This window comes from Podarcis tiliguerta, assembly GCF_965153285.1.
Source record: "Podarcis tiliguerta genome assembly, chromosome: 5".
NCBI classification, from domain to species: domain Eukaryota; kingdom Metazoa; phylum Chordata; class Lepidosauria; order Squamata; family Lacertidae; genus Podarcis; species Podarcis tiliguerta.
The window spans coordinates 71,256,818-71,269,786 of NC_139538.1; the positions used below are offsets into that span (position 1 = coordinate 71,256,818).

Here is a 12,969-nt window from a genome sequence, read left to right on the forward strand (position 1 = left end):
CATCTGTTCTGACATGGAAAAGAGAAGGGGAGGAGAAAATTCCTAAGACCAAGGCTTGTCACAACTAATTCACATTGCAGAAAACTCTGGGTTCCCATTGTGTCTGAACTGGTCTTGTAAATGATTGATCTATGTCATCATTCACAGTTTGCTATTTTTTTATAATATAAAAAGCAATGGAAATTACATATTTTCCAGTCTTGTGTGTTGGCACCTTCTGGAGGCATCAAACTAAACAATTTTTTGTATATGATAGGAAAACCATATGCCGATGGCATGTGTTTCCAGCCTTTCTTTTAGTTACCATATTTGTCATTTATGACAGGACACTCAACAGTCACAAATGCCATTTACATAGTAAAATAGGGTCTAATTTGGAAGATTTAATTCATCCCCATGTGTTCAGGGAAATATTACTATTATTTATTAAATTTGTCCTCCACCCTATACCCACAAGCCTCAGGGCAGTTCACAGGATAAAGTCACAACATAAAAACATGAAATACACAATCAAAATAAAAACAAAAACAACCCAATAAACCCCCCCCCCCCAAAAAAAATAAGGCAATAAGCGCTACAAGTAGATCATGTTGTATCATGGCACAATTATGTACGATTAATCCTTTTTATTTTAGAAAACAAAGACTGCCCTCTTGGAAAGCATACAAAGGAAGAGCAGGACCAAGACAGTTCAGAATCTCTGAACTACAAGATGCCAACTCCTTTGTCTCAAAATAGCGAGCAGGGCTCAACGTTACGAGACTTGCTCACCACTACTGCTGGAAAACTGCGTCTCGGCTCTACAGATGCTGGCATTGCTTTTGCACCAGTTTATTCTACAGGAACTGCAGTGAGTTTGTTACCAAATGCCTTGCTCCAAATGTTCTTGAGTGAGAAGGGCTTAAATATAGCTTAGAGAGCAATGTCTAAATGGAACTGCTATCACTGTATGATATTCGTCATAGAATGAAATTGTATACCTAAGGGCCTGGGCATGTCCAGTGCTATTATTTGGAATTCTCATTAACTGCTCTTGAATTTTTTCTCACTGCAGAACAAGGGGGCTGTTTTTCATGAGTCCAAAGGTTCCTTGGGCATGTGGAGTTAGTTATGCAATTCTCTGGATCTCAGTCTGCGATGGTTTCCCTTAAAAAGTTTAGTTATGAACTAACTTAGTTAAAGTTCAAACTTATTAACAACATTTTAAGGCTCTGTCTATGCATGTAAATATTACACGAGCAATTCACTAAAGAGTTCAGCTCCTGCAATCTCATCGTCTTTTATTGTTTGTGTAAAAATCAGAGGGGTTTGTATCAGTTTGTTATCAGAATATCATTTTTTAATGAATGAGACTATAATATCATATATTATTGTAGTTTTCAGTTTGATTGCACTATTGGTTATTATTACTGTAGCACCTCTTCTATGGTCTGATAATGAAAGGTTTCCTCCTGACAAGTTCAATATTGCTTAAGTCCTCATTTTATTTTTCCAATAGAGTAGCAAAGGTGGAAGGACGATGCCAAACATTCTTGAGGACATAATTGCTTCAGTTGTAGAAAACAAGATTCCACCAAATAGAACACCAAAGATAAATGTAAAATCTGAAGTGAAGGATGAGCCAAAGGATGAGAGAAAAATTATTACAGATGATTGCAGCACATTGTTCAGTGATGTTCCACATTCATGGCTCTGTGATAAACACATTTTGTGGCTCAGTGATCATAAAAACAGCAACAACTGGAAACTTTTCAAGGATTGTTGGAAGCAAGGAAAGGTATGTTTAAAATGCCCTTCAGCACCTAGAAAGGGGCTTATGAGACAGCATGCTTGCACCTTAATTTTAGATCTGTTGTTGGATTTCATAGATTCATAGAATTGTAGAGTTGGAAGGGACCATGAGGGTTGTCGAGTTTAAATGAAGAGAATCCATTTGTCAGTGGATGCAGCCAAATGTGGCCTAAGGATTACCACTTCCTAACGCTTCAGCCAGAGTCCCTCACTAACTGCCACTTGCCTCATTATATATGGTTTGTAATACAGATGCCTCATTTTGCCTTGAAGACTATTCCAGACTAACTGGGGGAAAGTAAGATAAGGATTATGCAATATCACCAACATGGCACCTCATGTAAATTTTGCAATACTTCCTTGTCATGAAATAGTCTTCAGAACAGTATTTTAGCTATAACGGAAGGGGGAAGAACTATAACCCACAACAGTAGCAGGGATGTACTATCAGAGAGAGTTCTTGGTCTCTGCTGACAAAAGTGACCAGTCACATAGCTCAATGTATTATCATTTTAATGCCAGTCTTGAAGTTAAAACTTAATGCATTAACAAAATTTTAAGTGTGGGTTAAGGCCAAGAACAGTAAATACTGAGAATTATGGACCAGTTAAAGTGTTCCCTATTAATGTTTGTTGTGCAATATCACCTCAGTATATATGTGTAAAGTGTAGGGATATCGCGGAGTCTGCCTGCACGCGTGACCCTGGGGTGCAGGGCACAACCCCCCCCCCCCCGACAGGCCACAGCTGTCTGAGCATCATTTCCTCTGTCTGACCTTTTGCAGTCTCAGCAGTCTGCGGTGTCCTGTCTATAACCTTTGTCCCTGAGACTTTTTGTCTCCGTCATACACTGTGCAAGGGGAAAATGACGCGGTGGAAACAGGTGCCAAAATAACTTTGTACCACCCCACAATCTCGGGACCCGAAGATGTGTAAAGGTCACAGCCCCAAATGTATCTGCTTGGGTTTGCATATTTGTCTCAATAAAAGGAGGCTCCACAGGGCTAGCCAGCAGCTTGCATGCAGCTCACCTGTGCGCAGCTCACTGATGATCAACCCCCAGTCTTGTGCCTTCACTTCAGTAAAGATCAACCTAACAACTCCTTTTGCACTCTCAGTTAGGAAGAAAACTAACAGGGTCTTAGTTGTAGTCTAATTGTGTTGAGGTTCGTCAGTGGGCAACATCTGGTGATGTTTTTCCACTTGTGCAACAGAAACCCACTTACAAAACAAGACTTGTGTTTTCTCTTTTCTCCCCTACAGCCCCCGTCAAAAACCCCTGCTCTGGAGCATTCAGCAATTCTCCAGAGCAGATTTAGGGGGCTGCAGTGGGGAGGAGATGAAGAACCCCCATTGCATGAGCTGATTCACACTCACGCAATGTTGCATCTCACTATATATTTCCATTGCTGGCAAATTAATTGCTTCTAAGTATGAAGTCTCATTATGCAGTAAGTAGCAGGTAAATTGTTTTATCGGTTATTGTTTTGAGAGTAAATCTGAACTTAAGAATTCTTCATAGAGGATATTACTAATGTTTGGACTAATTTTCATCTCTTGGTGGTATAAACAGCAGTCTTGCAAATCAGCATTTAAGAAAACGAGTTGAGAAATAGTAGAAAGAACTTGAAATGTGAGACAAATGAAAAGAGTAGAAACTCTGAAAATCATGCTATGTTAAAGACACTTCACAGGCCTAAATGAAGGTGTCCCAATATTTATTGATGAACAGTTAATATTCTAAACTTCTGTGCAGTGAAGAAAAGATGTCCTTTCAAGACTGATGGAAATATGCATGAATCCATTTTTTAAGTGCTCTTGCTTATTTCCACTTTTCTGTTTTCCTTTTCAGCCCGTATTAGTGTCTGGAATGCAGAAGAAACTGAATGCTAGCTTATGGAAGGCAGATTTTATTAGTTCAGATTTTGGTGATCTCAAAGCTGATCTCTTGAATTGCAAAGACAGCATTACTTCCAGCGGCAGTGTCAAGGAATTTTGGGATGGCTTTGAAGAAGTTTCAAGTATGTTGTGCTTTGTATAGGACTATAACAGACCCAAATAAAATACCTATCTATAATCTGGAAAAAGAGGATATCAGAGAATTGTGGGGGTCCTTCCTTTTTCATTATTTGCCAGAGAATATTTAGTTTGGGACAGGATGCTGTTAATTGCCCAAGAGTTGATTGTGTGCTTAATTCTTTCCATTAAGTTCAGTTGAGAAGTATTTAGACTTGACAGGACCCTCCCTTTACAAAATATACTAATGCAAAATAAGCCTTAGTAATATTTCATAATTATATGTTCTGCTTATTTTATTTTAAAAAGAAAAACCTCAATGTGAACCTGTAGGCCGCTTCCTTGATAAAAAAAAAAATCAGATCAGAGACACCAATTACTTCCAGTGACAGGCATGAGCATGAATTGGAAAATATCTGTATTGCTATATAATAGTGTGCATTTTGCTTTAATGTTTGTTTGTTTTTGAAAACCCATTTTTGACATTTGACAGTATAGTATGTACATTCAATTATCTTCCATTCTGTATTTCAATCTCTAAAATGCCTAAATGTTTACAGTGTGTGTGTGTTTTATACATTCAAAATTTGAGTATACAGCCAAACAGAATTGCAATGTAGTATTAACTAGTAGAGCAGTTTTAATATCGGATATCAAAGCCAAAAAATTGGAATTTCAAGATTCCCCCCCCCCCCCCGATGTTGGTAAATGCCTTATCAACCCTGTTACTCCATGATCAAAAAGATGGGATATCTTCTAAGTTATTTTTAAAACAATTATTTAAAAAATCCTCTTTTCCCCCATCTGGTAGCACACTCACTGATCTCTTCACTGTTTGCAGAACGGCAAAAAATTAAAAATGGAGAAACAGTTATACTTAAGTTGAAAGACTTTCCTTCAGGAGACGATTTCAAGACCATGATGCCTGCAAGGTATTTAGTATTATTTAGCTCATCAATTGATGGGTTGGGCTTTTTGTTTACTGAAAAATTATTTATGTTTATTTTACTCTTTTTTTCCAGATATGAAGACTTATTAAAATGTTTGCCACTGCCTGAATATTGCAACCCAGAAGGAAAACTGAATTTAGCTTCATACTTGCCAGGTTTTTTTGTGCGCCCAGATCTAGGGCCCAGATTATGCAGTGCATATGGTAAGTAACTTACAATACTGCTTGTGTCAGGTCAGGGGATTGTGTCTCCTCATTATTAAACACCTTCTCGCCTTTGAGTGGTTGGAAGAGCCAGAGACACAAAAGTGGGGATGAGCATGAAGAAGGGATAAAGAGGTTGGGGGAATCTCAAAGAAGGAGCAACAGGTGGAAAGGTTAAGAAAGGCGAGTTTATAGGAAATGGAAGAATCAATAAATTTGAGAGGGTCAAAGCATGTGATAATGTGGTCATGGTAATATAAAGATGTTTGATAAAAGGGAGTTACAGATGTCAGTTAACTTGGCCACTTAACAGAATTCCCTGATGAATGAGGAGGGAGTATGCATGTACATATTCAGTGTACATTGAGATGAGAGAAAACACATTACTGCTCCTGATGTAAGTGAAATAATTGGGTGGTATTCAGATAAGTTTTACTCAGAGTAGGTTCATTGAAATTAATGGGCCTAACTTAGGCGTTTTCATTCATTTCCGTGGGTCTCATCTGAGTAAAACTTAGTTGAATAACACTCTCATGGCTATCTGATATAAGTGTGGGTTTATATCAGACTGCTAACTCCTTATACATTATACATTATCTTATACATTATAAAAGCAGCATTTGTTTAAGAAAACAATTTCGCAGGAAAACATTTTACAAGTCTATGATAATTTGTGAAGGCCTTAAAATGCCCTTCAGCATATTCTATATATTCTGTTTGAAAAAGGTGTAGCTGCTGCTAAAGATCATGATATAGGAACTACAAATCTTCATATTGAGGTATCTGACGTGGTGAACGTCCTTGTCAGCGTTGGCATAGCAAAAGGGAATGGCGTTCCTTCAAAATCAGGTAGAGTAAAAATAATACAATCTTTATTAAACAGAAAAATATGAGTTGGCACAACTTACTTAATAGCTGATCTACACCCTGTAAATGAAACCTAAATCAATCCACTTGATACTTTAACAATCCTTTGGTGCTCATTCGGATTAAAGGACACTCTCTCCCCACCCCACACCCCCCATTTTGCAAAGTATTATTGGATGTAATGACTTATATTCTAGGAAGTGCTCATGGAAGGGGTTTGGCAAAGAATAACCTTTCTGCCCCCCTCTTCTCACTTCACTTCCCAAGACCCTCAGGATTAGGGAACCCTTCTGAATAGGTTGAACTGTGGCACTGGGGGAGGGTGAATTGCTCCAAACTGGATTCTGGTATTTTCCATGGAGACACAGAAAGCCTTTGTGTAGCAAAGGTGTTTCTAAGCTTTCCCCTGGTACTCCTATTGTTTTAGATTTGCTCCATTATACTTTTTACTCAGTGAATGTGGATTTGCTCCACCCTGCCCCTTTTTGTTAAGGAGGGAGAGATTTATGGTAAAGTGTTGAATCTAAAGCAAGAATTTCTCCAGCTCTGGAAAGTAATTGCATTTCTGAATTCTCAGTGGTATTAAAGAAGTTTGAAGAGGAAGATTTGGATGATCTTCTAAGAAAAAGACTGAAGGATTCAAGTGAACTGCCTGGTGCTTTGTGGCACATTTATGCCAGCAAGGATGCTGACAAGATAAGGGAGTTTCTACAGAAGGTTAGATTTACAATGAATGTATATTGGTATTATTGTGTGTAAGATTTGTGATGGGCAAATGCTTGTGTCCTGGGTACCAGCCACTCTGTTCCATCATCCTTCCCCAGGTTTTCCTTCCTTTCCCCTAACAGTCAGCCAGAATTCCTTGCCCACTGAGCATGCTCAGTACTCATTGAATTGTTGATGGGATCCTTCATTTTTGGGGTGGGGAGTGTTGGATACACTTGTGCTCACTTGCAGGAAGTGACTATCCAAACAATGAGATGGTTTTCTTCCCTTCAGTTGCATCTGTGTTTCTCTGCTTTAAGACAGCCTCCCCCAACCTGGTGCCCTCAATGTTTTGGACTACAACTCCCATCAACCCAAGCCAGCATGGCTAATGTAAGGTATGGTTGGAGTTGGAATCCAAAATATCTGAAGAGCTCCACGTTGCGATAGGCTGCCTTAAGATTTTTCTTGGAAGCTTTGTTCTAGTTCCTCTACCAGGTGTAATCTGGTGGAGAACCGCTTGAGACAGAGCTTCTTTGTCCAAGAAGCAGCAAAGCTATGGAACGTGGTTTATTCAGTTATTTTTCTAGCTCTGTTTCGGAGGTTTTTGGTTTTTACTTTTCCTTTTCATATTTTTTTATGTCTTTAAGTAAAGTTATTTTAGATTACAAGCCAGTTGTAGGAGCCTCGACCAAAAGTCAGGATATAAATATTTTAAATAAGATCTCTGAGATACGGTCCAAGCAGTCTGTACGAGACATGGGGGGGAGGGAGCCGTTTTTCCCCCATTTCCCCCTGAGGTCTTCAAAGTTTCATAGGAGAGTTCTGAAACTGAAACTGTATTTATGTTAGAAATAAGATGTTAGAATGAAAGGATTTTGTGAACATAGATATTACTTAAAACCACACAGCATTCACTTTTGCTTATAACATATTACAGATGGCAAAAGAACAAGGTTTAGATGTTTTGCCAGAACATGATCCGATACGTGACCAGAGTTGGTATGTAAACAGAAAACTCCGTCAAAGACTTTTTGAAGAATATGGAGTAAAAACCTGCACTCTAATCCAGTTCCTTGGTGATGCCATTGTTTTACCAGCAGGAGCACTTCACCAGGTAAAAACATCAATTTATTCTTACTAGAGTCACTAAATACCTCAGACAAGCTGTTGTAATATTTGGTGTCCAAGAGTGGAGCAACCCAAGAGGATGTATGAAGGCGGTAATGGGGTGTGTGCGCACCCCCTCCTCATATGTATGTGAGAGAGAGAAATTGTGGGGTGGTCAGAGGGCTGACCCTACAGCGAATGCAATGCTCATGCTGATAAAAATTACACACACACACACACAATTTTCCTATCTAATCAGCTGGAAAATTTGCATGCAACTCTACGGGTATTTGAATGCATAGTAGGGTTTTTCGGTGATTTGGAAAACTGTGATCAATGCACACTGGCTTTAAAAAAAAACTTTTTCTCGTTTGCCCAAGAACAATTCAGAATGTTGTTGTTTTTTGTTTCTGTTTCTTGCTCAGGTACAGAATTTTCATAGCTGTATTCAAGTAACTGAAGACTTTGTGTCTCCAGAGCACCTTATACAGTCATTTCACTTAACACAAGAATTGAGGCTCTCGAAGGAAGAAATCAATTATGATGATAAGCTGCAGGTAACAAATGAGTGCTTGTCATAACTCCATTTCTGATGAAACATCAGTCCTTTCTCATGTTAACTTTGAATGTGTGCATTGAATATGAGACAGTAGTATCACTTTCATTTGTGATAGTTTCACATTGGCTTTTCTGAGCATTTCCATGTGTGTTATTTAGTTATTTAGTTAGTTAGTTATTAAATTTCTATATTGCCTTTCGTCCAAGGATCACAGGGCAGTTTACAATTGAAAAATGCATAAAATGAAAACCATGGCTAAATCTGCTTATGGCCGCTGTAACAATTAAATAAGCCTTTTTAAATAAGAGCGGGGAAACTATGTATTAGGTTCATAGTAAAGAAAAAAAATGGACTCTCCATTTCCCCCTTCCCTGTAGAATTAGGACCCAGATGTGTATGTATGTGTAAAATCCTATAGATGTATTTTGAAATACAATTTAAGTAGATCCTTAGCTTGTAGAACAGTATAGGGAATTTTTAAATGTTTGATGTTTTACTGTGTTTAATGTTTTGATTTGTTGGAAGCAGCCCAAAGTGGCTAGGACAACCCAGTCAGATGGGCAGCATGTAAATTATTATTATCATCCAGAATAATTCCTATACAGGAACAAGGTTATGGGCTCCAACAAGACCATATAATGGTATGACAGGTGCACATCTTCGGCTTGTACGTGCTCACTCTACTCCAGGAGTCCGCAACCTAAGCCCCATGGGCCACAAGCAGCCCACAGGGGTCGTTTTACTGGCCCCCGAGCCGCCCGCTCAGCGAGTCCCTGCACTAAACCAGCACGGCACAGGGACTCGCTTTTGCGGCGCCGGAAAGCACGCCCGCGATCCAGCCCATGGAGGTGGCTCCGTGGCAGTGAACCAGCCCAGGCAAGGTAAGCCTTGCTGAGCCCTGCCCTTCTCCCTCTCTCGTTTTCCCCAGGGAGAAACTACCATATAACAGGACAACCAATTGGGGTATACTGAATTTGCTCTGTGCCCCCACCCAGTATTGTCTTCTCTCCTTAAAAAGAACAGGCTTAGACCCTGTGTGAGCTCAGGGCTTTATACAAATTATAAAAGCGTTCTTAATCTTTTTACCACTTGATTGTAAACAAAGAACCTCCAAAAATGATGCAGTCTTTTTTCCCTTTCAGTGTTTTCCTCTCTTATGCCTTCCTTTACATTGTCTGGTACTCTGCTAATCACCAATCTCTCCGAATTTCTTTTTACAGATTAAAAATATTTTGTATCATACAGTTAAGGAAATGGTGAGAGCTTTGAAGATTCATGAACATGAACTAGAAGATATGGAGGAAAATTAAGTGTGCACGCTCTCTGTCCTTTTTGGGTCAGAAGAACGTATTTTATCTTTTTTCTTTATAATAAAAGAAATCTACTCACTAATCTAAGCTGCACGAACCATCAGTGCCAAGAAAATATATTTGTTGTATTTTACTTGCTACTGACGCTGCAACAAACTAGCTTCTCATCACAGCTGTTGTGATTTAAATGAGAGGTTTTTTTAAAAAAAAGAAATTGGAAATCCTAAGCAGTGCTCTGCTGCTCTGTATTATACTGTAAATGAAATTTTCAAAATGTCAAAGATTTAAGATGTATTTATTTTTTTGGGAAGAAAACACAGAATTCTATGCTCTATTGTTGATCAAATGTAAATGTGATTTGTACAGTTTGGTTAAAATAACTTGGATATTTTTCACTACATTGAGACAGTTACTGTGAGAGTAGGACACAAACACCAGCTATTGCCTGCATTTGGGATATTGCTGAAACCGCACAGCAGTCATGTCATGATCTGAAAATTACTGCCAAATAACTGTAAACTTTGTACAATATAAAGTATATAAAATAGATATTACAGACACTTCAGTATTTTATTGAAGCTATTCAGAGTACAATTAAAACATTTTCAAAAAGGTGTAATTTATTTAAAAATTGTCTCATTTTGGTAAAATTTATGTGAACTTTTAAAGCTAAATATTAAACTTAATATGCTATGTAAATATATACATATATACATTCAATGATGTATTTTTTTAAAACATTGGCTTGCTTTAATTTGTTAAAAGTGCAAGTGTTAAACATGCTTTGTACTTTGAAAGTTGAAAGGGGTTTTACATTTTCCATTAAAAGGACTTTATCAAATGTTGTCTCATTGTGTGTGTTTTTCATGTTTTGTGGCACATTTGTTAAAAATGCACATGTCTGAGTCATTCATTCATTCACAGTGGTTGCAGATGTCTGTAATGTTGACTATTGTAAATGACAGATTGTTGTGTGTTTAATTAGTGTGGATCTTTCTGCCCTCTCCAGGTTTCATATGAAACTGCTCACATGTGCTAGAGCACAGTTCAACTGGCTGAGCCAAAGAAAGTTTATCTAATGAAGAATAAAAAAAAATTAAATCCTTCCTTGTTATGTATTGTCGTTAATTACAGTTCAAATTACCATATTAAAAAACCTGGACTTTTATTATCAGTCAGGAAGATTGCATTTGGCAGACTCATAAAATATGACAAACTCCTTCACAAACTTTTGTGCTAGGAAATGATAGTTAAGTAGAATCTTACATTTACAAATAACTATTTAAGAGTTGAAGTCATCACATGCTTTTCCCGCACTGGTATATTTACAATATTTTGGTACTTCTGAAGCACAGTATCCCAATGACTGTATTTAGAGGTTGATAGGTAATAGTCTTATTCTAAGTTGCCAACAAAATGGGTACACAGCATAACTGAAGTTTGAATCCATGTTAAAATTTACTATCTAATCACTTGAAAATGTTCTACTTTAAATTCCATCTGTAAATTTGATGTGACAAAGTTTTGGCAAGGTTTCAGGCTTCTCTGATAATTGCATCAGTTAGGGGCTAATTATACATTGTTGTGGTACATACAGCATGTAGTTGGTCCTCTTAGTCAATAGCCAAAGGGATGAGAATCTTCGCTCTAGCCATATAGCTTTCATGGGGGGAAAGGCTGGAGACTGGAGAGAGATTGCAAACACCCTCTAGGTGGCTGATTAGAACCCTTGTGCCTTTTAGTTGGATCCGCTATTCCTTTGCAGGTAGCAAAACCTTACCTTGACATAACTGGCCTTGAAGGAAAAGAAGGTTACCATCTCTAGATGCATATGGAAGATTGGACACATCCTGAAGTTTATGTGAGAGATCCTTAATAGTACACATAAGATGTAGATGTGTCTTGGGTGGTTGAAGCTCCACCAAGTGGCTGTGGAGGACATCCCATCCTCCTCTTTAAAGGTAAAGGACCCCTGACAGTTAAGTCCAGTCGCGAACGACTCTGGGGTTGTGGCGCTTATCTCGCTTTACTGGCCAAGGGAGCCAACCTTTGTCCGCAGACATTTTTTCCAGGTCATGTGGCCAGCCTGACTAAGCCGCTTCTGGTGAAACCAGAGCAGCACACAAAAACACCATTTACCTTCCCGCCTATTTATCTACTTGCACTTTTGGGTGTGCTTTTGAATTGCTAGGTTGGCAAGAGCTGGGACCGGACAATGGGAGCTCAACCCGTCACGGGGATTCGAACCACCAACCTTCCAATTGGCAAGCTCAGTGGTTTAGACCACAGCCCCACCCGCGTCCCACATCCTCCTCTTTAGGCACTTCAATTAGAATGTAAAAGAGGTACCAGACAAACACGCTTGAATTTAGTGTGATTTCCTATTGTGTTTAATGAGCAGATGCCATCTGCCCTAGAATATTTGCTTGTTAATTCTCAGTATGTAGGGAGGGAGACCTGGAGGTGGGGCAGTACTCCTTCCCGCCTGCCATTTGGACAACCCAGTGTGTCTACACACTTTGCTAGGGGAAGGAGTAGACAGAATGAAATCCTGTTGCGATGCAGAAAATGAAACATTCTCTTTGTATGGAGATGCACTTCAGAGTGTTTTCAAATGGATACATTGGAGTATAGTGTTTGGATAATTGTGGTTAATACGTTTAGGTAGACCTACTGTGTTGATTTCATGCATTTTATTTATGAAATGATTTTATAATTAAATGCATCATTATGCTCACCCTGTGACAACTGCAATGTTTCCATAGTAACTAATACATTTTAACTAGGAAAGAGAGACCACAAGCAAACAGAATATGGCAAATATTACATGATGGAACCACATGATCAAAAATTTCCTGTTTAGTCTGTTGCATATGTGTTTTCAGCTACAACCTAGGCAATAGCAAAGGGAAAACACACAAATTCAAAAACATGCTGCAGACTTAAAAAAATTAGAATTCTAAGGCCCAGTTCAGACATTCATTTATGTGGAAACAATCTTGGTCTGGTGGAGTTGGCAGCTTAACAAGGCAGTCACTTGATATGCTTGATATCTGAAGGCAGCACTGTATAGGGAAGCTTTTTAATGTTTTATGTTTTATTATGTTTGTATATGTGTTGGACGCTGCCCAGAGTGACTGGGGCAACTCAGTCAGATGGGTGGGGTGGTATTGTTGTTGTTGTTGTTGTTGTTGTTGTTGTTGTTGTTGTTGTTATTATTATTATTATTGCTTTAAAATAGGAGGTTGCACAAATTGGACCTTCATATTCCACTCTACATGGTGAAATAATGTGTGCTGTTTTCTCCCCACCATATTTTGACTGTCACCACCCAGTTCTTGACTTTCTGAACTGGGCCCAGTATTGGTGTATGAAACTGCCTTGTGGCTACGCAACTGTAACTATTAACCTAGGTAAATGCTGAATCATTGAAGCAGCAGAGCTAGAGTTAAAAGAGGA

The 12,969-nt window shown here is 38.6% G+C and overlaps 1 protein-coding gene across 7 annotated transcripts in view; it reads left to right on the forward strand.

Moving 5' to 3' along the window:
- The window catches only part of JMJD1C (jumonji domain containing 1C), a 115,272-nt gene extending 104,656 nt beyond the window's left edge, over positions 1-10,616 (forward strand). For all 7 annotated transcript variants that reach the window (XM_083439892.1, XM_083439893.1, XM_083439890.1 and 4 more), the window contains 10 exons: positions 636-850; positions 1,499-1,777; positions 3,643-3,811; positions 4,648-4,738; positions 4,829-4,959; positions 5,686-5,808; positions 6,404-6,543; positions 7,472-7,648; positions 8,067-8,198; positions 9,421-10,616. In XM_083439892.1, coding sequence (XP_083296018.1) covers positions 636-850; positions 1,499-1,777; positions 3,643-3,811; positions 4,648-4,738; positions 4,829-4,959; positions 5,686-5,808; positions 6,404-6,543; positions 7,472-7,648; positions 8,067-8,198; positions 9,421-9,510 — 1,547 coding nt within the window. In that variant the 3' untranslated portion in view covers positions 9,511-10,616. The remainder of the gene's footprint in view (positions 1-635; positions 851-1,498; positions 1,778-3,642; positions 3,812-4,647; positions 4,739-4,828; positions 4,960-5,685; positions 5,809-6,403; positions 6,544-7,471; positions 7,649-8,066; positions 8,199-9,420) is intronic.
- The last annotated feature ends 2,353 nt before the right edge of the window (positions 10,617-12,969 follow it).